The sequence below is a fragment of the Coffea arabica genome, chromosome 2c (genome assembly GCF_036785885.1).
Source record: "Coffea arabica cultivar ET-39 chromosome 2c, Coffea Arabica ET-39 HiFi, whole genome shotgun sequence".
In the NCBI taxonomy this organism is placed as follows: domain Eukaryota; kingdom Viridiplantae; phylum Streptophyta; class Magnoliopsida; order Gentianales; family Rubiaceae; genus Coffea; species Coffea arabica.
Genome location: NC_092312.1, coordinates 4,839,633 through 4,865,112, shown reverse-complemented (window position 1 = coordinate 4,865,112; position 25,480 = coordinate 4,839,633). Strand labels below are relative to the sequence as shown.

Below are 25,480 nucleotides of genomic sequence, written 5' to 3'. Positions count from 1 at the left end.
ATCGATCTCAATAAGATAACTAATTGCAGATTGTAAGGGGGTTCTTTTCTGGAATATATATATATGGGACCAATTTCCCCTTATAATAAGGGTAAAATCAGAAATTTCAAAGGAATTATTTACGAATCTTTTTTATGTAGGGTATCAGCATATTTTTCAATCATCTCTCTATCTTACGTATGTCACATCAAAAATATGTTATAATATTTTTTTCAAAAAAATTATTTTAAACGATTTATTATCTAAGTACACTCTATGTGTTTACGCCACACAATAAATTAATAATGTTGTTTTCTCTTTGTATATAATTGTATAGATATGTGACGGGAGGAGGTAGAATAAAAGGACTGCCGACGCCCCTAGCGAGTTCACGTAGTTTGTGGGTGTCGTCATTTGGCCGTTTTATGGGCGAGGGAGGCTTGGAATTGGAAGTACAGCCAGCTACGACTTCGCTAAGAGGGCATGCAGGCAAACAAAAAATACAAGAACACTCTATCAGTAGCTTGAGATAACGGCGAAGGTCGTTGATGGAATCGTAAAACTGGCACCGATCAATGAATCTCGCACTAGTTGGGTATTGCTGGTTGGGGGTTGGGAATATAATGCATGATTCTTTTGCTGCTCATGACTCTTTCACGGTAGCTGTGATGGATAAAATCAATAATGTTTTCTTTTGCCGGTCCTTTCCAACTTGGTAAAAGTTTTTCAGAAAATTTTTGGAAGATGCTATGGATTTTCCGAAATTTCTACTTGATATTCCTTTGAGTCTTTGTTATGAGAGACATCATCATGGTGTTAATTTTCTCGTCATTTTCTGAACCGTAGATCAAACCCTTAGTGTTTGGATTGCATTTTTCATGATTTTTCATGAAAAAATTATTGTAACGATTCAATGTATGTGAGGAAAAAAGATAATAGAGAAATGTAATCACGAAAAATAACGTAATTTTTCGACGAAAAACTGCAATCCAAACAAGGTCTTAATTTCTCCTCATAACATGTCAATATATACACGATAAGGATAGATCTATAATTTTTACAATGTGCATTATTAACTAGATAATAAGACTAACTTTTGTCTTTAAGCTATTGAAGTGCTTCAAATACTTGAAAATTTTAACCCTCATAGTATTATTAATTCGTTCTTTTCCCACACTCATTTTTAAAATTCAAAATAATTCTTTGAGAGTGTCCACTTGTTTGTAGTGTGTGCATTAAGCACCACTAGCCCTAATAATAATAATGTTTTAATTTGGCAAATCATGTTTACGAGGGTGGCCTTTTAATTATCTATTGAAATTTGGCTCGACATAATTAATTAATAGCTTTGTATAGTAAACTAAACACCTTTCGTTTGCCACATGTACATATTTGTACCTTTCTTTTCTTTTTTTTTTCTTTTTAATTTATAGGGGAAAAAAAAGAGAGGTTCAGAAGTCGGGAAAGGTTGTTACCTCCTCCGAAATTCCGAATACCAAGACGGCATGCTTGAAATGTTTTCAAACCCGGACCGGACCGGCCGGGTCGACCGGTTCGACCGCGACCCGGCCATGAGTCCGGTCCGGTCTATAGCTTATGTTGACTTTTATAAGAAACCGGTCAAAACCGGAAAAAACCGGTCAAATCTTCAAAACCGGGTTGGACCGTGAACCGCGGTTTCCAATTTTTGAGTCAAAATTGACAAAAACTTCAATTTTGACCGATCCCTAATCTTCATTCTTCATTTCTGATTTCTTCGCTAGTTCGCTCCACGGCTCCAGTCTTCCACTCTTCCTCAGTTCCTCTTCGCACTTCAGCCGCTTCACCTCGCCGCTTCGCCGCTTCGGTCCTCGCCGCTTCGGCCTTCGGTCTTCCTTCGCTAGTTCGCTCCACGGCTCCAGTCTTCCACTCTTCCTCTTCGCACTTCAGTGACTTCACCTCGCCGCTTCGCCGCTTCGGTCCTCCTTCGCTAGTTCCTTTTCCCCTTCTCCAAAGTGTGGTGTGGATCACTTTTGGGGAAACGGCGTAGATGACCACTGGTTGGCGGTGCTCGTTGTCGACTGTGGGCTGAAGGTGCAGCTGAGCAGGGTGATTGAGGTGGTGTAGCTGAGCAGGGTGATTGAGGTGGTGCAGCGCCGGTGGACATCAACCCTTCTGCATTCAGGTCCTAAATCTTCATAATTTGAATTGCTACCTCATTTCGTTTCTAATTTCAACATGTTCTCTGTCTAGATATTGTTCCATATGTGAGTAGATATACTCTGATTGTGATTGATTCTCTGTAGTGTCATGTTTTGCTGGTCAGTTTATCCGTTTACTCAGACTGGGTTGATTGTAGCTGCTGCTTATTTTCCTGTTCACGTGTTTGAGTTTATACAATTGTCAATCCTTTGGAAATATCAGTTTCGCTTGCCTAAATTGCTGCAAATTCCCTTGTACTTTGATTGCTTTCATTCATAAGAATTCAGTATCGTGAATCTGCTGATCAATCTATTAGCTGACTGTAACCCCGACAAGAGTTCTTATATACTTGTTTGTGATTAATTGTGATTTGGATCTTGTCAGTGAGCTAAAGGATGGAAGGGCACCAATTGAACATTACACACATTATCCTTCAAGTTTTAGCAATTCGCTTAAATGTGTTGATCTCACGTTTTGCTTCTCAAACATGTGATATACCATATATATATGTAGTGTTTAAAGGGCAAAGACTTTCATTCCACTTCCAGTTAAATAGCTTCATTTGATATACATTTTGCATACTTGGGATCTGGGAACACCCAATGTGCTATTATTTAAAAGTATATTTGATGTCTTTAAATCTCTGTGCTATTATTTAAAAGTATATTTGATGTCTTTAAATCTCTGTGCTATTTTTTAAAAGTATATTTGATGTCTTTAAATCTCTGTGCTATTTTTTAAAAGTATATTTGATGTCTTTAAATCTCTGTGCAAAACCCAGTTATCGTGAAGATACTTAACACCCTCAAGAAATGCACAAGGCTTAGGGAATTAACTTCACTCGTGCTAAACGGTTGTTTCATTGTCTCCATTAACCCCTTTAGATCTTTTGGTGACAGTTTCAGTTCCCAAATACGAATAGCTTTAATAATTTGTTTCAGTTTGTGTATATTAATTATTTGTTAAGACTAGTTATTTTTAAATATCTCATTTTAGGATGGAGGCTGGTAGCGGTAGTAACTCACAATGTTCACCGGGGGGACCATTCAATAGTGAGGGATCTGCAAGTCAGCCCCAAGGTCATAGGCAAAAGACAGATATAGCATGGGGATATGTTTCTGAGGGCAGAAATGCACAAGGAAGAAAAACCATGACATGCACTTATTGTTTTAAAGTGTTTCATGGGGGTGGCATCCACCGAATGAAGCAACACTTGGCAGGAGTAACGGGCAGTGTTACTTCATGTCCAAATGTTGATCCAGCAGTGAGGCTTGCAATATTAACATGTTTGCAAGAAAATGATAAAAAATCTAAAGAAAAAAGAGGAGATTTTGGGGTTGAAAGTCCTTTTGGTCAACCAGTGCACGAATTTGTCGGTGATGAAGTGCAAGAGGTTCCACCTCCTCGAATAAGGGAAATTTCAATGAATGAGGCTGGTACATCATTAGGTAAAGGAAAGAGAAAAACCACTGCCCCTACAGGTATTCATGCTTTCTTTAAGGGTGGACGTGATAGTGCTCAACCTACTATCAAAGCTTGTTTGCAAAGTAAGGATAAATGGCAAAATACTGATATGGCCATTGCTCTTTGGTTCTATGATGCATGTATTCCCATTAATGCTGTTAATTCTCCATTTTTTCAAAAAGCTATCGATCAAATTGCATCAATGGGTCATGGTTATAAAGCTCCATCTTATCATTCCTTGCGAGTCACTTTGTTGCGAGATGCTAAGAAAGATGTGCAGTTAGTTGTTGATTCATTTCGAAATACTTGGGCTGAAACTGGATGCACTATAATGGGTGATGGATGGAAAGATAGTAGACAAAGACCATTGATTAATTTTCTGGTTTATTGTCCTAAGGGTATATCTTTTATCAAGTCTATAGATGCATCGGACATTGTGACAAATGCAGAAAATTTGTGCAATCTGTTTGCTGAAATTGTTGAAATGGTTGGTTCAAAAAATGTGGTGCATTTAGTCACTGATAATGCTAGCAATTATAAGGCTGCTGGAACTTTATTAAATGAAAGATATCCAACTATTTGCTGGTCTCCATGTGCTGCCCATTGTATCAATTTGATTTTGAAGGATATTGGTGAAATGGGTACTGTTAAATCTCTAGTGGCTCTTGCTGCTACAGTAACTGTTTTTGTGTATAATCATAAATATGTTCTAAATTGGCTGAGAAAAACTAATGGGTGGAGGGAGATTATTCGTCCGGGGGAGACTCGATTTGCCACCACTTTTATTGCACTAAAGAGCTTACATGATCACAAAGACAGCTTACAAGCTTTAGTCACTAGCGGAGATTACAAAAAGTTCTTGAAAATGAACAAAGGAAAAGAGGTCAAACAAATTGTTTTGGATGATAGATTTTGGAATAATTGTTTGATTACGGTGAGAATAATGGGTCCTATTATTCGGTTGTTGAGAGTTTGTGACACTGATGAAAGGCCTTCTTTGGGGTATGTGTATGAAGGTATGTTTAGAGCAATTACTGGAATCAAGAAGTTGTTCAGGAGTAGTGAAAGACTATATAAGCCTTACATTGATATCATCAATGACCGATGGGATAGGATGTTGAGGAAAAATTTGCATGCTACGGCATATTTTTTAAATCCCGCTTTTCAATATGACACCGCCACATTCTCTACACATCCAGAAATTACAAATGGTTTGTTGGATTACATAGAATCAAAGGTGGATTGGTGTAGTGTGGAAAATTTAACAAGAGAAATTGGAATGTATCGAGAGCGGGAGGGAAGTTTTGGCAGAAAACTTGCTATTCTTACTAGCAAGAAAGATAGACCAGGTAATTTATATTTTTCTAGCATTTGAATCTCTCTAATATATATATATATATATATATCTAATTTATAAATATTTTGTTTATATTTAAATTTTGAATATGACAGAGAATTGGTGGAAGCTCTTTGGTTGTGATGCTCCCAACTTACAAAAACTTGCAATTCGGGTTTTGAGTCAAACAGCTTCTTCTTCAGGATGTGAGCGTAATTGGAGTGTTTTTGAACGTATTCATACTAAGAAAAGGAATAGGTTGGAGCATCAAAGGCTCAATGATCTTGACAATTTGCGTTTGCAGTATAGGTATATGTAAATGGTTTATTTTTATAAATGACATTTCATTCTTTTTAAGAAAATATTTTAGTACTAACTAAGTGTATATGTTGTGTGTATATATATATATTGTAGGCATAATCAGCAAAAGAGATCGTATGATCCCGTTGATTATGAGTCAATTGATAAAACAGAATTTTGGGTGGTTGAAGAAGAACAGGAAGGGGAGCTTGATTATGAGGAGTTAGAGGAAGAGCTTGAAGAACTTCCAATTCATGGTCAATGTTCAAATTCTGAACAACTTGAAGGTTAGTTTGACATAAATCATTAGTTTGATGCAAAAATAAAGCTAGTATGATATGATATTCAATTGTTGAATATGTATATAATTAAATATGTTGATTTTTTAGATAATGAAGAGGAAGCAGAAGATGTTGATTTAGAAACATTTCAGCGTCGAAACTTTTTTAATGATGAAGATGATGATTGGCATTAAATGTTCAAATGGTAATTGGTATAGAATTATTTGTACTCTTTTATTTTTATTTTTAAGATTTGTATCAGTTGGTGTGATGAAACTAATATGATTTTATACTTTTATCACTTGTCAGTGATTCATATAATGGTCTTGGATGATGATGATGACTTGTCAAGATGGCTTTTTTTGAAGCTTTGTTGTCCCAGAATTATGAAGAAGATTATAGAAGCTTCAGAAATTGGACTCGTTTGGACCTTTTGATTGTTTTCTAGACTTGTATTTTTTTTTTGTTAATTTTAATATTTAGACAATTGGACATGTAAGTTTCATAACTATGTTAATTGTGTGTGTTAATTGTTGGATATTGCTCTTATATTTATTATGGTTCAGCATTTATATCTTATTCTATGCATAGGTGTGTGTGTCTATATATATATATATATATATATATATATATATTTATTTATTTATTTATTTATTTATTTATTGAACCCCGGTTGAACCGGTCCGACCGGTTGAACCTCGACCCTTTCACCTCATCGGTTCGATTGACGGTCCGGGTTTGAAAACATTCTTGAATTCGAGCTTGCCGTGAGTAAGGTGAAAGAAGCTTATCAGTCAAGTCAACCACGATTGACCACATTTGCAGCTCTTTACTCTTTCTCTCAGTCTTTCTTACTGTTCCTTTTCGTTGGGTTCTGGTATATATAGAGGTTTTCGATCGTTTCGGTTAATAGAACTCGAATGTTCCTTAAGCTACTGCAAATTGAAGGCAAAACAGGGGAGAAAAAAAAATGTACGTTATTTAAGACATATGGAACAAGTCGTATCGATCTACAAGTGCCTATTCTCGAAGTTCAAAAGTCAAGAAGAAAGCAAAAAAGTCACGAAGTAGAAATCTTTTTTTTTTCTTTGTACTTTTTGGGGTGACAGAAGTTTTACGTAGTACTACGTTTGAATAGAGTATTATTTAAAATAATTACTGTAATATTTTTTATGATATGATATATATAAAATAAAAAAATTATTAAAAATATAAAAAAAAATTTAAAAATATATTTATGATATAAGTGAAATATTATTTAAAAAAACTTGCCATCCAAACACTCTGCTCGAACAACTAAAATTTTTTTTTTTTTGTTGAATAAACAACAACTAAAAGCAATTAAAACAACACTAAGGAAAAAAAAAGAAAGAAAGTGGAGATAGTTGGAAGCGTAGTCACATCCCGAGAGAGGGTGAGACTAAGCATGAGAAAAGGGCCCTAAGGACTTGGCTACATACATGTGAATATACAATTAATGCCGGGCCATTAATAACCCAAACGAGATGATTGCAAACTGTGTGGTAGTCATTATCTTTTCTCTTGTAAACAATAAAAGCAATGCAAGTGCGGTCGCAAGCTATTAAATCTCCATGCAACTTGCATCACTGTACTATTTATCGGACGAGAAAAAATAAATAGGAGTGGCCGCCTAGCTACTAGCTAGTGTATTACAAATTTCACATTCAATTTTGCCTTTCATAATTTTAGACGATGGCACAGGAAAAGATTAAAAAAAAGAAATTTTTATTTAAAAATTAGAAAAGGGTACCAGATGGTTCTGTTTCTTTTTTCCCACTTCCAATATATGGTAGTTAGTTGTACACATTTTTCCGGTAATTCATCAATCTCTTGTTCGTCCATGAATCTCATTTGTCAAAACTAGAATCCAACTGTTCAAGCTCAATTTCGCCTTCTTGAATAATAATATATTCTTTTAAAAAAAGAAAGAATTTCAGGTTTGTTTGGATACCCCAATTATCCCAAATAATATTTCGCTTGCATCATGGATACATTTTCCAACCCACTTTTTTATATTCCCAACCATCTTTTTATCTCATATACATCACATCACAAAAAAACGCTACAGTAATTATTCTAAATAATATTTCAAATAATACACTATCCAAACAAACCAATTTTGATACTACAAGAAGAAAGCTGTGACCACGGTACGATGTAACTCAAATAAGGCATGCATATATATATATATATATATATATATATATATATATATGAGTGGCGGCACATCTTAGTATTGAGCTTGGAACACCTTTGAGTACTTATTTGGCTGTATATTCTTGCATGTTATGGAGATGGGATTGGCACGTGATATATATATGTATGTATGTATCACATTTGTTATATCCCATGATTTTTTTTTTCTTTGCCACATTCTTTGATATCCCAAGAGGGTTTGTTTGGATTGAGATAATTTCAGATAAAATAATTTGCTTCATAAATTCTAATCACCTTTTTATCTCACATACATTACATCATAAAAAGTGTTACAGTAATTATCTCAAATAAATCATCCAAATAAACTTCTATTCTTGTTTCTACGGCGTGGTTTAGTTTTACCACGACGTGGTATACCACATTGTAGAATTTCTATTTAGAGATAGATTAGGTAACAGTTTTTTGTAAATTGGGGTGGGAGACGCAAGGTTGGACAAATCATGAAAGCACATTTTCATTGCTTTGTTGATCAACAGTTGATGAACAATTAATATATATGCATGCTGTTTGCCCATTGGCCATTCAACAACTTCATGGGTTGATTTGTTTGGTTTTGCCGGCTGTGAAGTACTGCAACGGAATTGACTCGCGATGTCCTTTCTAGCAAAAGATTTATCCAATGAGCGACTACATTCACAAATGTGTGGTGAAGCAGGCTTGTTGGTTTTGTCCAAACCCACAAAAGCAGGTTTGTTGGTTTGTCCTAATGTCCCTGTTTACAGAGATAAAGAGAGCCATTTTCTCATTAACCAAGACTGGGGTGACTGGAGATATGATATCGTCTGGCAATTGTTTTTCGGAAAGAGTATGAGAGGGGGGGACGGGAAATCATACTACCTTTCTTTTGAGTTCATAACCACCTTTTTTCATCACTTTAACAGCACAGTACAGTTTGAAGATGTAACAGGGAACAAGATGGCTAGTTCAGTAACTTCAGCCACCATACCCATCAAGTGGACGTATAATTTACTACTACTTTCTTTAGTTTCTCCCGTTCAATCCATCCATCTCTCTCTGACACTGCAGCAAGCTTGTCCTAGTTGCATTTTTACTATTTAACTTGCTTTGTCGTACAACTTTAGAGATGATTCCTCCGGTGTGCAAGAATTCTTCTTCCTTGTCCTTTTCCTTTTTTCTGTTTCCAACCACTTTGATCAACTTGATCCTCTTTGTTTTTTTTAAAAAATTTTCGTTTCTTTTTAGAAAGCAGTACGCAGCCCCCTCTTTCCCCGGTACCACTGGCCGGCGTGCTGCTCAATATCACCTCTGGTTTATTCTTAAAACTAAACCCTAAAATTGAGATCCCGCTCTGCAACTTGACAATATCATAATATCTCACCCGCCGCTGGGGCAGATTTCTTTTTCTCGTGTTATTCATAATAAAAGAGTAATATGAGTATTGCCCGCAATCAAAGCGATGATAGAGAGATTTGAAAGGCACGTAATGAAATAAATCATGATCATGCATGACGTTTATTATTCGAAAAGATTTTTGTTATGTTTTACCTTGATGCTCTTACCCCCTTCACCTCAACCAATTTGCAAAAGTAGTGATTATCTATTATCTTCGTGCACCCTACGTCTTTGTTAAGCTCCTAACACAAATATGCCTACAACGCTATTAGACAACTTAAAGATGCTAGTTTGTATTTTAATGGACGGGTCTGTTTTAGCATTCGTTAAGATATATTTCAAGTATCATATTTTTTTGAAAGTCTCGCTTGGATCGCTATTTTAAAGGGTTTTGTTAGAAAAATGTAATGTAGCGAATTGATATATGTGAGATAAAAGGGTGTTTGAAAAATATTTTCATGAAAAATGTAAAAATTTTCCTATAAAAAACCACAGTAAATGAATATAAGAGATAGTAAATAAGGATTGTAGTATATTTATATACATGGTATGTTAGGTAAATTTTTGCCCTGTTAGGGCACCCATTAGAAAACTCTTATTTTAAATTTCTTTATACCTGATTTGAAAGTTAGCTAAACTTCTCAACAACGAGAAGTGAAGCTAAAATTTTGAGAAGTGAGGCTAAAATTCCCTTCATCTAGGATTGTTCCACTAGTTTTAGTTCAACTTTATGCAAGAATAGCATACGCTTTAGTGGGGTAAATTTAGCTGTATTTCATGAATGTTCCATATATATATATATATATAGCTACCACATCTTCGGGCTAGAGAAGTCGCATTTGAATAGCACACAAAGATGGAATTTTTGAAGAATAATGTCATTTTGCACCCTTAATGTTTTTGTCAATTCTTGCTTCTATTCTAACATCTATTCTGAAGATTTTGTACTCCAAAGTTTTGAAGAGATTAATTTAATTTGATTAACGCAGACAAACATTTAACAATATGTCCATATTGCTTGCTTCTTGATGACTGATATTTAGCTTTCATCCTCATAAGAAAAGGAGCAATGGCATGGTACGCAATATGCACTATGAAAGGCCAAATTACTCACATACCTAAACCTTTGATAGGCGCGATTCATGTGATTTGGGACTCGTTCGCAGTCTTAGGATCGACGCATACTAATTATTGAAAATTGAGAGGCAAAGCAACCATAGTCGATAACTGCAAACAATGTCAAAATAGAATTCTAAAGTTCAAAATAAGAATTAATGAAAATACAAGAGGTGCAATGTTATTTATTTATATTTTGAAGTGAAGGCGTAATTGTGTGGTTGTAAGGATCTGTTTGTTTCGGCTGAAAATATTTTCCAAAATAATATTTTCCTAATTTCCCGTGTTTGGTTGCACAAAAGTTACTGAAAACATTTTGCTATGTAAAATATTTTCACTCATCTTATGGAAAACAACTTCCCTTCCAAACTTACTGAAGTTGTTTTCCGAAATGCATGCATCCCGCCTGTAGTATGTTCCAAATTTATTGAAAACATCTTGTAGTATGTTCTTTTTTTTTTTGTGTAAACAGGAGAACTCGAATTCAAGATCTCTTCCTTACACTCCTTCCCCCGTACCACCCAACCCAACCCTCCCCTAGTATATTCAAAATAAAAAAAAAAATCTCATCCTGCTCATCCTATGTTAGTAATTAATTATGTACAATATGGACATTCTTTTCTTGAGATACTTTCAGCAGTAAGAGTGCAAGATATATGTCACAATAAGCATTGCATGTGATTGATATTTGACACTAAATGGCCAGGAATTTGTTTATTGCTTAAGAAGATATTTTTTATTCATATATACATTTCTCTAAGATTTTTTTAAGTTAAACAATGAGATAAATTTTCTTATTTTGCATGGGAAGAAGTATGTAGTTATAATGTGTAGAAAGTAAAGATAGAGATAAACGTGAAAATATTTCAAAAGTTAAACAAACACCAGAAAAATGAAGTAAGAAAATATTTTCAATAAATTAACCAAACACTTGAAAATGATGAAAGGGAAATGATTTTCATGAAAAATTACTTCCATGAAAAATATTTTACTTCCAACCAAACAGACCCTAAGAGATGAAAATTTTCCCCTTTAAGTCAACCTGATCCATCCATTGTTTTAGTACCAACTTGCAGTTTACCTTGAGAGCATTTAAATGGGCATATTCCCAATTTATTGCTACTTGTAGAAAAAAAAGTCCAACTGATCCTTGAGCATATGGATCGATGACATTTTCCTGTGACTGGAGATAACCTTAGAACTCGAGTCGGAGTACATTGTATGTAGCACTAGAAACATCCATAATTCACATGAAATTTAAAAAAAAAAAAGTGAGAAATAAACGCAACCATTGCTTCTTTAATGATTAGTTAGAAATAATTCAGCATTGATCTAAACAAGAATGGTATAAAATATCAGCAAGGTTGACTAATCTTACCAACATGCATGTTAAATATGGAAGAATGCCAAATACTTAGTCAGTGAATTGGATCCGGTTGAGCCAAATATCAAATGTTAAAGAAACAAGAAATGCAAAAAAACGCTTAATATGATTAGAGCAGAGATAGAGATGAGCAAATGCTTTCATGCTTGCCTTTTAAGTTGGGATGTTTTATTCTATGTGCCCACTTGATAGGGGTGTTTGGTTCAAGAAAGATTCTATGCACATATATATATATATGCAAAGTTTATCCATCCCACACCATGATCTAGGGAAGATTAGGTAGCTGAGGTTGATCTATTTGTTGTTAAGACTTAGTCAGTTTTTTTTTTTGGGTCTTTTGAAACTTAGCATGTAGAGTGGGGTGAAAGGGCACAACGTAGGAATTTAGTTTGGCATGTTACTAGTTATGATCAAAACAATAAGTTCTCGATCCTGTTGCCTATGAATAATAAGTTCTTCAATCTTCATGTCAAATGCAATCCATCTATCACTTGCGTATTTAGACATTATGCTTTATGAAATTTCCTGTGCTTTTTTTCTCAAATAGCGGAAAAAGTTCTTCAATAAAACTTCAGATAGCAGAAAGTCATAGCAACCAAAATCAATAATTTGCAAAATCTTGATTCATTCATATCAGCCAGTCCCTACTGGAGTTTGCTTTCTATCTTTTCTTAAAGTTTTACGTACGAAAGTACCTTAGCAACAAAAATGAGCACGAGAAATTGCAACCAAGCATTTTGTGAAAGAATAGCTGTTGTAATAGAGATATGCCTTGCCGGCAGATGAATATTTCGAGCTTACAGTGAAATTTATGACATATATAATCCAGAACACTTGCGACAACCAAGTTCTTTTCAAAGTTTAAAACACATTTAAAATTTGACCGAACTGAAGAATGAACATTTGTTACCCCAAAGCAGCTAGCCTGAAACTAGTAGAAACTCGGAGCTTAAGAAGTAAAAACTAGCTGATGGGTCTGTTACATCCGTACATTTCACTTGAGTAAGTGGTACAATTCCCAAAATACCAAAAAAGTAAAGTTTAATTTTTCAAGTCTACGCTGTTGGATTAGAAATTAAACTTGACTTGCTTATCGCTTTGGGTACTCTGCTATTTCGAACTTCTATGTGCCCCATCAGCGATTTGGTTTTGGATTGCCTCATTTACTTGTGGGCTGTTCTCTCTTATGGATCCAGACCGAATCTAGTTGTAGGGGACATGCCTACCTCGTGCCAGGCCAATCTCTTTTTCTTCAATTTGAAGTATAGTCATTCCTCTTTCAGCACAACTAAAGTTCTAAATAAATACTAAAACCAAGATCATTGCAATCGTAGATGGCTTTCAACTCAATCTCCGCTGAGCCGATCTTGACCGTCAAATGCTGTTTACGGTTGCACCGGCAATTGCAGGCAATCTAGATCCCTAAAATCACCACTTGGGATCCTCGGTGACATTTTTTCTATGCCAATCTAATGCCACCTATAATATTGCACCAAGTGTCCTGTTATTATTTACACTTTAATTTTCTAATAATTCAACTTGGTTTGGTTTAACACAAGTGTAAATAATAACAGGACACTTGGCACAATATTATAGGTGGCATTGGGTTGGCATAGAAAAAATGTCACCGAGGATCCAAAGTGATAAAATCACCACCCAAACCGCTTAAAATCATGATGAAAACAAATAAAGGGGTGCCTGCTAGGTTCATAAGTAACAAATTATATCCCATATTAATTCAAAAAATAGAAAAAGAGCCATTAATATAAGTAAGGCTCAAGATCTAATAGTTTAATCTTTTGGGTCAGAGTTTGGTTCCTGACTTACATATTGGGCTCTTTCGTGAATTCTCTTGAAATGTTTCTGCTTATCGAATTAGTATCAGAGTTTTAGGTTGTGAGATTGGGTTACTCATGGGTAAGTGGATTCTTCTCGTAATTAGACCAGTGAAAATTCTTTTCTTGATGATGGAGCAAAATGCCAAAGAGTTTGGTTGGTATTAAACTAGGTACGCCATGAATTTGGCAGGAGGTCTGGTTAATGTTAGACCAAGGAGCCAAAGGTTGACAGGGATCCAGAATGCTGTTTGAATGTTGAAGAAAAGTGGATCTATATTTGGTAGAAGAGGTGACCTTAGGTGATAAGGTAGATTTGCGTTAAGTATTTAAATGGGCTAGAAAAAGAGTTTGTAAATTTGGGTTTAATGTGAGGATTACGCGTGAAAAGGAAGATTTGTTAGATTTGTGAGTAAAAAGTTACGTCCTATACTGGTCCGAAAGATAGAGAAAGAACGTTTAATATGTAAATAAATGGATTCTTGACTTACATATTGAATTCTTTGATGAATTTTTTCGAGATGTTTCTCCCTGTCAGTGCCATCATGTCAGTCTAAGTATAGCTCGCCTTTGCAGAGGGAATGCAATTTCCCAAAGTCTTTCTGCGAAATTACGCAGTTGATTTATTTCCTTTTTTTTTTCTTACATTTTCTTACAGAAAGTAAGAGTTACGCAAATAAATATAATTCCGTGAAAAACCTCAAAAGCCGGCAACTCTTGAGGTCCTCACAGGGACTTATTTCCTTCTATTTTGTCATTTTCACAGCAGGCAATTAATATCAGGTCTATTCTGGACAAATCAGGTTCGACAATGATAGAGGAAAGATTAGTAAGCTACCTAGCTGTAGGTTTCTTTATTATCATGGTGATCTTGGACTGTTGAGCAAATAATTATCCACAGTTCCAAACACTATTGCCTAATTTTACTACATGGGTATGCTTTTCTAGAATTAGCAGTTTTTCAGTGTGGTCCAAAAAAAAAAAATGAAGGACAAAAGGATCAGTGAAAGATAACAGCACATGAGAATGAAAATTCAACAATTTGGGCACATTCATCAATAGTATACCTTCTTTTTTTTTTTTTTTTGCTAGTATTTTGAGACTACGAAGTACAGGACTATGATACGTGCTTGTCAAAAAAAAAAAAAAGAAGAGGTGTTTATCCAAATAAGGCCTCTTCAATATATTCACTCTCTCTCTCTTTTGTTTTTTCCTTAACTGCTGGGAGAAATATGTATGTTTTCATATTCACATAGAACAATATAGTGCACAACCGGTATTCCTTTGATTTAACATGGACAGCAGCACTGATAGGCTACCTACGTTTTAATAAATTCTGAGGCTTTTTTGGTGCTTTTATGTGACGACTGGTTACATTTTGCAAATGATTTCTGAGTTTCACTAATTTCATTTCCTGTCATGGTATTCCTTATTTAAATGTTTTATTGAGCAAGTGCTTTTATGTGTACTATTTTACTTTGCAGATAATTTACCAAAGTAGTTTTTTATTTATTTAAAAAAAGGGATATATACTTATTTGTCCGTCGTGTTTTAGGGGTTTTTTTTTTTTTTTAATTCCATGCACGTAGTCCTCGCAAGCGTACATGTACGAAAGAAACAAAAACGGTAAACCCACTTAAGGAGATGCACGTCGTATTTTGGTCACGGTTGGTATAACATAGAAAATTTCGTACCAAATTCTTATCATGAATTTGACGCGCATGTATGGAAACTCGACAAACGAAAATCAGCCAGGCTAGGATGAAACCTGAATCTCTGCAGCGTTTTTTTTTTTTTTTTTTTTTTTGTGGGAAATGTCCCTCCCTCGTATCTACAGACTTTTGCCATGAACTTGTACACCGTATGATTTCTAAATTTCAAAAAATGTCTAGTTACCTATCCTTCTAATTTTAAACACACCAAACTAGTTGTTCTACCAGAGAAGTGATGTTTAATCATTTCTTATAATTCCTTTTTGAACTTGACTTGGATGACTATGACACCTTGGATTAAAGGTGTCAAAATGGGTGATTTAGGCAGATTTGGATTGGTTAAAATGAGTAATGGGTATAAGTGAATCAACTGATCATTTATACCCATTTAATTATATGGGTATAAATGGGTAAGTCAAAAAAATGAATTGGCTAACCCAATTACCCATTTATTTTAACATTTTGTAAGCTCATTTAAATTCATTTTTGCAAACTAAGTTATCAATTTATACCATCATTTGCACTCATCATTAATTTTAAATATTTACTTATAATGCTCAATAAGCCTAATTAATAATTTTTTTTCATCTGTGCTCTATGTCCCAAATTACATACTATTTAATAACTGAACAATAACAATATAAAAATTTGAACTAAGTACTATAAAAGTTAACATAATCCAAAATTTTTAATTCTTAGCATTTTTTTCATGTATAAATTTAAATTTTCACTTTGAAAAGATAGAAAAATAGGCTAAAAGCTGTTATAAATTAGTAATGCTAAAAAATGAGCAAGTTAAAAAGCTAAGAGAAAATAAAATGATAAGATAAAACCAACAAATAATAATAATAATAATAATAATAATAATAATAATGAAACAAAAGTAGTTAACATCATGACAAAATGAAGAATTTGAAAAAAAAAATGGGTGGAGGAAGAAAGGAGACTTGGGGAAAGACAATTCTAAGTGGGTTAATTGGGTTTGATGGATTATCCAATAATAAATTGGCATTATTGGATAACCCATTTATACTCATATACAAAAACTTAAGATACCCATATCCATCTATTCATGGACGGGTATGGATAAATTTAGCTAAGTGAGTTTGTTTGCTAACTATAACTTGGATAATGTGCCAAGCATCAACTTTATTTATTTATTTTAATTTACTTATTTTGCTGTGTGCAAAGGAGATGACGGTTGACAATTTTCCACTCTATGATATTTTCCTTTGTTTTACATATTTTAATCTGATATACTTTGGTTAGTCTGGTCAAGTGTTAAAACATTATAGAAGCTAGGAGCCATATATAAACTCCAGGGTTATTGTTGTTGTTATTATTATGTTCTGCTAATGCTAGCTTCAACATGCATGGACATATTCTGCATGGATTAGTGAACCCCCAGTTCCCGTAGATTATGGAGACCACCATAGAGCCTAGGCGTTGCACAAATCAAGACGAGATGGCACACAATTTAACAGTCATCTTCTTCGCCAATGCAGAACAGACTTAAAACACTTGTTCATGGATACTTATAATAATTATCTTAATATTTTTTTTTTGCCTGCTTTGGGACCTCTCAAGTGATGCATGCTCGCTACGTTGAAAACCTAATCTACGCTAGGTTCATTGTTTGATGAGATTGGATAATTCTCAGTTTTGTGATTGCATCAAAGAAGCATATCGTAGTTAGCTGCATATTCATACTCTCACATGCTATGGCCTATAACATAATCCATGAACATAATTTTCTGACATACCCAGCTAAGTCTTAATTAAGTTGCGGCAAATGTAAACTGAACCAAAAATTACTACATCACTTAGTAAAGCTAGCTCATCCTATTCCAGCACGTTCATGCTCCCATTTGCCTCAACAAGTGGAATCATGCAAGAATGAGAAAGAAGATGATGCTACAGCAGTTGGTGAGAAGATCATTGACTTGAGCCAGAACTACTGGTGTGTTTATTTAATACATCTTTAAACGTAAATGATATAAACCATCATGTAAGTTATCAAGTCAAAGAGTGTGTGCGTGTGTGTGTGTGTGTGTGTGTTTATCCAAATAAGGCGATAAAATGATTTCTGAAATGGTAACTTTTGTATGGCATTGCTCAATTTTGAACACACGCTACAGCAACATCAGCAAACCTTTCAACGACTTCGTTTCCTTTTTTTACTTAATGCCTCCAAATGGGCATACTGTGAAAGCGTGATTTTGACGGGAAAAAAAAAAGGTGAAAGCGTGATGCCAAAACTGGAGCTGACAATAAATCATACGGTACCTTTTGAACATGAAGTGATTTTCTGTTAAGTAGTATTAGCTCACCATCTGCAGGACTTGCAAGCCTTCAATAGACCATCAGTGAAGATGTGAGTTTTCAGGCCTGATTATTACATGTGCCGACTGTAAAATCCATTTCATGAAGTAATTACAATTTACGATACCATCCCTGGACAGAGGATATAAAACTTAATACCAGCCTATTCGGATCCCCAGGATCTTTATTCCTCGTTTCATCTCAGAAACCAGAGTTTGATTCTCATGCACCCAATTGTCCCTTCACGCTTCGTCCTTCCCCTTCTAAAGAAAAGAAAAGATGCCAGAAAACAGATTCAGGTTCTTACATTTGCATAAAATTATTTTACAGCTGTTAGTAATATGATGTTATATGATTCTTTACCTCTGATCACACTTAATGCCTTCTCAATCTTCATTATCCTGTGAAATAATGTAGCTCGGTCTTCCTCCACTATCTCCCTCAGTAGTTCGTCTTCAATTTTTTGTGCTTGCCAGCGAGAAGGATCCTCAACAAGTTCTTCACTAAATATCATACTTGAAACCCACTCCTTCCATGTAGTTCTACTGTATTTCTCTTCTTCCAGTGTGCCAGCAGCCAGGAGCTGATACACATACACAACTTTGTCCTGACCTGGTCGAAACGCCCGAGCAATTGCTTGCTTGCTCTTTGAAGGATTCCACTCAGAATCCAATAATATTACTCGTGACGCTGCAGTTAAGCTAATCCCTTCAGCACAGGCTGTAATGGATGCCAACATAACCTTCGAAGGTCCACCAGCCTCCTCAAATTTATCCATCACCCTCCCTCTCTCAAAGAGCTCGATGTCACCTTGAAGCACTAGCACCTCTTTGCCCTTTCGCCAGTGAAAAATGGTGGCAAATAGCTCAAGAAACAGATTGATCGGAGCAATGTTATGGCAAAAGATCAAGACCTTTTCCCTTCTAAACACACACTTGGGTATAAGACTCATAACAAATCTGACCTTTGAACCAAATTTGACATCAAATTTAGTTCTTTCAAGATCCTCCAATTCTTCCGCACTGAAATATTGATTAGAACAAGCAGTTGTTCTTATCAACCAAGGATGGATTGCCCCAAGAGTGATTAAGAGCTCTAGTTCCAGTGGGAAACCTTTGTAGACAGGCCTTTGATTTTGAAGCTTGTCCAAAATTCCTTGTTGAAGAGAGGTTGACTTCATCATCAATGTGTAACATTGTAAACCAGGGAGATTGTCACTGCTCCCACCTTCATACACATCTATAAATCCACCAGTCAGATTCTTCAAAATATTTAAACCTTCCAACCTTTCATCAGGTATATTTGAGTCGATGAGCTTCGAAATTTTGTCAGTGAACATTTTTCTTGCTCTATTTTCCTGCGAGAAGCGGTTTTTTTGACCTTTTTTGTTCCTCTTATACTTCGGATCCAGCTCTTTCAACACCTCTTTCACAAAGTTTGGTCTTGCCAAGCAAAGAGTGTTGAAATACTCCCCAAAATTATTCTGAAACAAGGTACCGGAAAGTAATACTCTGAGTTTCGTATTAACTTTCATCAAAGCTTTCCTTAGCCTTGATTTCGTACTCCTTGGGTTATGCCCTTCATCAAGTATTAGAATCCCCGGACATTGCCGCAGAACTTGGGCCATATATTTCCGGTGAGCATAATTTGAACCTTCTCTCGTCAATGTCAGGAATGAGGTATAACCCATGAGAAGGACACTGGGATGGGAAAGCCACTTCTGCATCTTTTCCAGACAATCCAAGACATGCATAAAATCTTGGTTTCGAGGAAGACCTGCATTTGAGCGCAATCTTTGCCTTAAAACTTCACCTTTATATGTTTGGCCACCATGAATCTGGTAAACGGGAATAGGAATGTTCCACTTAATTACTTCCTTGTACCATGTATAAAGTGTTGTCTTAGGAGCGAGCACCAGAGGTCGAGAACCTGGAAATAGTTTCAAGTAGCTAACAAGGAAAGTTATAATCAACAAAGTCTTGCCAGCTCCAGGTGTATGAGAAATAACACAACCACCTCTTCTTTTGCTCTTTTCTTCCATAAGAGCTGGTACTAAAGATCCAGCAATGTTTCCCCAGAGAAATTCAAAAGCTCGCTTTTGGTGGGCACGCAATTTACTTCTAAGATCAGGAATTAAGGCCCACACGCTGTCCTCCACTTCTCCTTCTGATGAAGGTGCCTTGGAGGAAGCTGGGACTTGAAAATTATCGAGGCCTTCAGCTCCATTGGGCTTATGCTCTAAATTTTCTTCAGCCCTTTGCTCCTTATGTACAAACCCACTTGCAGATGACCACTGCCAAGGTAGCAACAGAGAACCAATCAAGATAATCAAGTTTTGCATGAAAACAGGTGACCATGAACATAAAAGAGTTCATGGGCTGGTTTCTTTTGGTCCCTAGAGACAAATGGCATATCATGCAAATACCCAGTTGGCCCTTCTTTAAGAAGGCAAGAAATATAAAATCCAGTTGGCCCTTATTTAAGCATGCAAGGCTATTTTCACTGGATTACCATTTAAAAGACTCAGAACACATTCATTCTTTCTTGTACAAGCTGTACAGCACCACTAACTTCTTAAGCTACACCATTTTAGTTGTTTAAGTTCATATCCAAAGATTGGTTCATGCTTTTGACATATTTGATAACCCTTTCATCAAATGTTAATTGACTTACAAATGGGGGTGAGACATCCTTTATTTCTGTGCTCACAAATCCGCACAGCCGGCAAATAACTCCAATTTCTTCATTGAGTCGATAATCATGGTGACATCCTGTTCCACCTTTCTCAGTTGACAGTTTCCTTTCAGTTGGAAATGCATGAGATTCCTGTATATCTTTAAATCATCATGGTGTTTCTCTTATATTTTACTGGAAGAAATATCATCATGGACACAGACGAAGTTAAAAATATGGAGAGTTCATGGTTGACCATTTTATTGAGGATTTGCATGTTCGTGTTTAGAAGTCATACCTCACCATCATCAAGAAAATAACAAGATGCCAGGGCGAGTTCCATTTCCTTCCACAACATATCAATTTCAGAGATTTCCTCTTCATGATTCTTTTCAGCTTTGTCATTAGTTTCCTTTTGGTTCTGAAATTTTGTTGACTTGAACTCTTCCCATTGATCAATAATTGGTGGCTGTTCCATATTGATGGTTGCGTCAATGTTCTCCATGCATCTCGTCAACAATTCTCTGCATGCAGCAGCACTAAATGATTTCTTTCCAGAAGGCTTCAAATTGTATATACTCTCCCATTCAGAACGGATGCAAAATGCACTTCTCTTGTATGTTTTTCTGGGTAAATGTTGTACCATGAATCCACCCTCCTTCCTGTTGAAGTTTAACTCAGAAGCCTTCTTTTTGCGCCCTTTGGCGGTGGAACCATTTTCATAAAGATACCTGGAAATAAGGTCAGCAATATTTCCAGAATGATCTTCAGGATTTTCATCATATGAAGCGTCCAGTTCGCGCAGAATTGATTTGCCCTCTGAAGATATTGACAAGGGAACCAAAGCAAGTTGTGATTGGTCAGATTGTTTCTTCTCCCGAGTTGGTGAGCTTTCGGAATTTTTAGAGACAGTTGATTTGTCTGCACTTCCACATACACGAATATTCTTGTCTGATCTTCTTTTGCAAAAGAAATCCCTGTTTTCATTTTCATCATGCTTCTGATATTTGTGGTCAGCCTGAATTGATAGTGCAAGTGGCATTTCCTCACACTCCTCATCCTCATAATCCCATTTGCACATCTTTCGTCCCCCTATTCTTGGAGTTTCAACATCAAACTCGGGCACATCACAACCCAAATAACGGTCAGGCTGCACAAAGCGGCGCTTTGACCGACGCAAGTCCATGGGCTCATAAAGGCACAGTGGTGCATCAGTATGCATCTCGTCTCCGGTTCTTTTCCCAATGCCTGGAACAAATTGGACAATGATGGGGGACAATATTCCATTGTCTAATTTGAAATTCACACAATAGGAATTACTGCCAGAATCGGTGCTGCAATCAACATCGAGGACCTCATAAACCATTCGACCTTCTACTGACCTTACGTCAAAAATGGCTTGCTTTACAACGGATGCGACAACCAGCCATGTAAGGTCGGAGCAGAATTTTCCCGTGAAAAGTTTGTACTTCAGAAGAGAAGAGCAATCCTCTGACGTTCTCCATCGGTAGTGCTGATTCTCAGAAGGTACTGAGTCAAGTTTCTGAAGAATCATAATCTGATCAATTTGCACCCTTGTTGTTTCTTTACTAAGTTTTTTCTGCAACGTAAGAGCGGCATCTTCCCTGATATAGAAACTGACATAGAAATGGCAAGCACATATAGCACCATGAGGCTTCCTTTCAATAGATCTTATTCTGGCATCAACCCAGACCTATACCACAATAAGAGCATGCAAATAAGTTGGCAATTCTGGACACAGCTATTGAGAAAGCAACAAACAGAAGCAATAGAAGGAATATGTGAGTTAGAGCGATTTAGTTAAAACATCAAAATCAGCAGAAAGGATACAGAACTCAAATACTTTCACAATAAATCTTTTTACAATAGACACAGGAATAATGTCGTGCTCTTAAAAATAGATTGTTGATCAACTTAATTATTTTGTCTAAATTTCATTCTTCGTGAAAGCTGGTATACAGATAATAGTTTGGCCTCCTCTGCTATAGCACCAAATAATGTCAGGAATAAGTTGGGCTCTCGCTGAAGTAGAGCAAGGCAGGACAATATGCCTGACACTTGAGCTGGCCTTCATTTTCTCATTGCCAATTAGGTCCGCAGTTTTCTTATCCGGTTTCAGGAACTATTTCAGTCGAATGTAAAGAAAATGTAATGTTTTTGTCAAAGAGACAAATTGGGGAAAAAATGGATGAGGTATTTCAATGTGAACCGTGTAAATTGAAAGAACGAAAACTGAACTAAATCCCACAGCTTGGTGCATAAAATTCTTGGTCACAAACGGAACAATATCCAAGCTTGAGAAAATTCGGACATAGAAAAACTTACAAGCGAGTCTTCACTCGAGTCTTCTGTATCGGATGAAGCAGTCAGAACGCATACATCAAGGCCGGGTCTCAAGATGCATGAACAATCATTAATTGTGGCCTTCCTTGACCTCATTCGGAGATTTGACGTTGGAATCATCTCCTCGATCACCTCCCCATTATCTACTAAATGCATGGTAACGGCTCCATCCTTAATTCTTAGGCGCTCCACAGCATGCCAAGAACCCCACCAATATGCCTCGAAGGCTGTCAAATGACATAACATAGACATGTCAAGTGAACTTCCAATTAAGTAGAGGTTATAGTCAAATAAACGGGAAAACAGAAAGCATGAAGTTCATAGATGGGAATTGGTTAGTGCTTTACGATATGTATCAAGTGGATGACTGCTTTCATCCAATCTCTTCCTCTTCATGATCACTCAACAAATCTGTGGTCAAATTAGAAGGACAGGTCAGTACATGAGTTTAAAGCTGCAATTTATTGCAAATAATCACTTTCTATGTCCAGACACAGGCGTCTTGGCTACAGATATCTACGTTTGACATGGGCGAATGCACATACTGATTAGGGTAGTGCAATTTCAGCTAATATTTGTTTCCACGACATAGAGCTCGCTTGTGCGTGCCTCGGTCTAATCTACCTTTCCAGCCCAGATGCCTGGAGTGTCGTCCTCCACAAACATAACACACTAATTAATCGGTCTTAGCTACTGGCCTTTGGGCGTTTTTTTGGGTGGGTGTTGGTTGGGGGGGGGGCATCTCCAGGAATATCAAATCTTTCTATCCGTTTAAAGCATTTTATCCATCAGAGAGCGAGGGTAGGCCCAAGCCATTAAAACTGAAACGACCCTTTGCTCAAGCAATAAGCTCTACTCTTATGGAAGCTATTTGCATTAGTTGATTTCGCTTCCTCTTTGACAGTGTCAATTGCGTAGAGAGAATGGACAATCAAACCAGCATTGACATACTAATGGGACTAACAACTTACGGCAAAGAAGGGTGAGGCCGAGTTTTTCTTTTACATTCGTGAGACCTCAAGGACCAAGACCCTCTTTAAATAAGTCAAGTTCCACTGGAATACACTAGTTGAACAATTGGGGATCCATATTCAGAAATGTCATTTGAAACTCCTCTTTGACGGTGTTATGATCATAACTTAAAATGGTTAATCCAATCTTTGAAATTTGAAACCCATAGATAGATTTTGTTAATTGTTATCCAAACGACATTTTTTAAGTTTGAAAAAGGATAATTCTTCTTTTTATTTTTCTCTCCCTCTTATTGTGGTCCAAACACCACTCGAAAAGGAATGAAGTCGAAAGACAAACTTTCCTTAATTCCAAATCAGCAATATGGCCTTTGAGTAAATGATCTAAACATATCTTTTTTCGCTCTATTATTTTCCCCCTTTTCCCCACATTTTTCCCTGAGATCGATGATGCATTCACAGCAGCAGCAGCAATTAAGTCATGACTTTCAATCACACTCGGAAATGTAGGATGATTCAACAGCCAAAATAATCGGACACAACTTTCGGCCCTGATTGCCTCATATTTTCCATTTCCTTCTCCTTTTGCATGGCAACCCACCTTCAATAACTTATGTCATAAGCTTTTCTCTCTTTTTCATTTTTTTTTCCCCGGACGAGTCTTTTATTTATAGCAAGTTAAAAGCAAAGGATGGAAACTCAAGGTCATTAAAAACTTCAGTCCAATGACGTTTCAATCATTCCACAAATAATAATAAGACGGCATGGCATGCACGCACTTTAATTGATTGAATCAATGTGTACACGGAAATTTACAGATTCACAGACATACCCCTTCGCTTTCCAAAATGAATATCAGAGGAGGCAGCAGATCGCTACCAAAATGAGCAACTGTCCCCGGTCAGCCGTAACTGATCAAAGCTCTTGTCTACTCATTTATCCATCATTTTGATCCCCCTGAATTACCACAGAATTAAATCAGTAAGCACAAGTAGGAAGAGGAGGATTAAATCAGTAAGAAGAAGAAGAACATCAAGTCAACTGCACAGACTTCACTGGAGCTCAATCATTTCCGCGAGGTTGAAGCTAGTGAATGAAATGAAATTTGAGGAGCTTGCTTCGCTGGGCCAGACAGACGCTAGAGGTCTACAGCAGAAGCCTAGCTGAGTTCGGTGGCGATCAATGCACTTCACTGTTTGATTTGATGCTATAGAAGTAATTGAGCGACGGATCCATAACAATTATGATACTATAATAGATAATAAAGTGTGAGAGAGAGGAAAGAGAGAGAGCGAGTGGGTCAGTCGGTGGAGGACGGAAGCAAAAATCCACTAAATAGACTGCGAATCTTGAAGTTTGTGCACTGTGTCTGCCTCTTTTTGCATGAAAACCGGTTGAAGCGGTGGATAGATACGTCAGTCGCTCTGGTCCGGCCGACTGGGATTAATATAGTACGTAATGTTTAATGGGGAGGGGTCGCTGAGAATCCACGCGGTAAACGACAGTCGGGTGCAACGGTGAATGATTGCACCCAGCAAGGGTAAGTTTGGGCATTCGAAAATTCAACGGTTGAGATTTCATAAATTGGTAGATCGTACGGTGATGGATGCCGGGTCTGATAGACCAATATTGGTTTCTGCATGTTCAAGCAGCTGTCGGAAAAGGCGCGCCCCTCGAGGCCGATGCTCAACCAAAAGTAAGAAAAGGTGTTGGCCCCCACGTCCTTTTAATATTTCGTCAAGTTGTTGACAATAATTAATTTTATCATCGGCGTACCACTGCATTGCATCCACCATATATGCTAGTGCTAGTGCTAGTGGACAATTTACTGCTGGTAAATGTGGGTGTTACTATTAAATTTGTGGCTGCCATTAATCTCATTAATCACGATCACCACTCTGTAATTGCGGTTTGAATCATTACTTGGGAGGTCCAAATTACTTGATCATTTGGATTTTGCACGTAAAGATT

General features: G+C 36.5%; 2 protein-coding genes and 2 long non-coding RNA genes across 5 annotated transcripts; 3 read left to right on the top strand and 1 right to left on the bottom strand.

The window, feature by feature from the left end:
- The first annotated feature begins 2,917 nt into the window (after positions 1-2,917).
- Positions 2,918-3,252, top strand: LOC140035810 (uncharacterized). The gene is made up of 2 exons (XR_011839731.1): positions 2,918-3,013; positions 3,157-3,252. It is a non-coding gene; the product is annotated as an uncharacterized lncRNA (long non-coding RNA).
- A 58-nt stretch (positions 3,253-3,310) lies between these two features.
- On the top strand, positions 3,311-5,552 carry LOC113733446 (uncharacterized). Its single transcript, XM_027259814.2, has 3 exons — positions 3,311-4,973; positions 5,077-5,269; positions 5,375-5,552. Exons 1-3 carry the CDS (start codon positions 3,311-3,313, stop codon positions 5,550-5,552), a joined length of 2,034 nt encoding a protein of 677 aa, XP_027115615.2.
- A 95-nt stretch (positions 5,553-5,647) lies between these two features.
- On the top strand, positions 5,648-6,096 carry LOC113728457 (uncharacterized). Its single transcript, XR_003458099.2, has 2 exons — positions 5,648-5,746; positions 5,851-6,096. It is a non-coding gene; the product is annotated as an uncharacterized lncRNA (long non-coding RNA).
- An 11,370-nt stretch (positions 6,097-17,466) lies between these two features.
- Positions 17,467-25,277, bottom strand: LOC113725336 (SNF2 domain-containing protein CLASSY 1-like). 2 transcript variants are annotated; one of them, XM_072073778.1, is made up of 8 exons: positions 24,561-25,277; positions 24,342-24,466; positions 22,886-22,949; positions 22,521-22,765; positions 20,473-21,888; positions 20,175-20,327; positions 17,865-19,794; positions 17,467-17,764 (listed from the first exon to the last, which is right to left on the bottom strand). In XM_072073778.1, the coding sequence occupies exons 3-8, from the start codon at positions 22,932-22,934 to the stop codon at positions 17,724-17,726; spliced, it is 3,834 nt and encodes a 1,277-aa protein (XP_071929879.1). In that variant the 5' UTR covers positions 22,935-22,949; positions 24,342-24,466; positions 24,561-25,277; the 3' UTR covers positions 17,467-17,723. The 2 variants fall into 2 exon arrangements, with proteins under 2 accessions (XP_071929879.1, XP_071929880.1); XM_072073779.1 differs by lacking the exons at positions 24,342-24,466; positions 24,561-25,277 and adding an exon at positions 23,084-23,180.
- Positions 25,278-25,480: the final 203 nt, after the last annotated feature.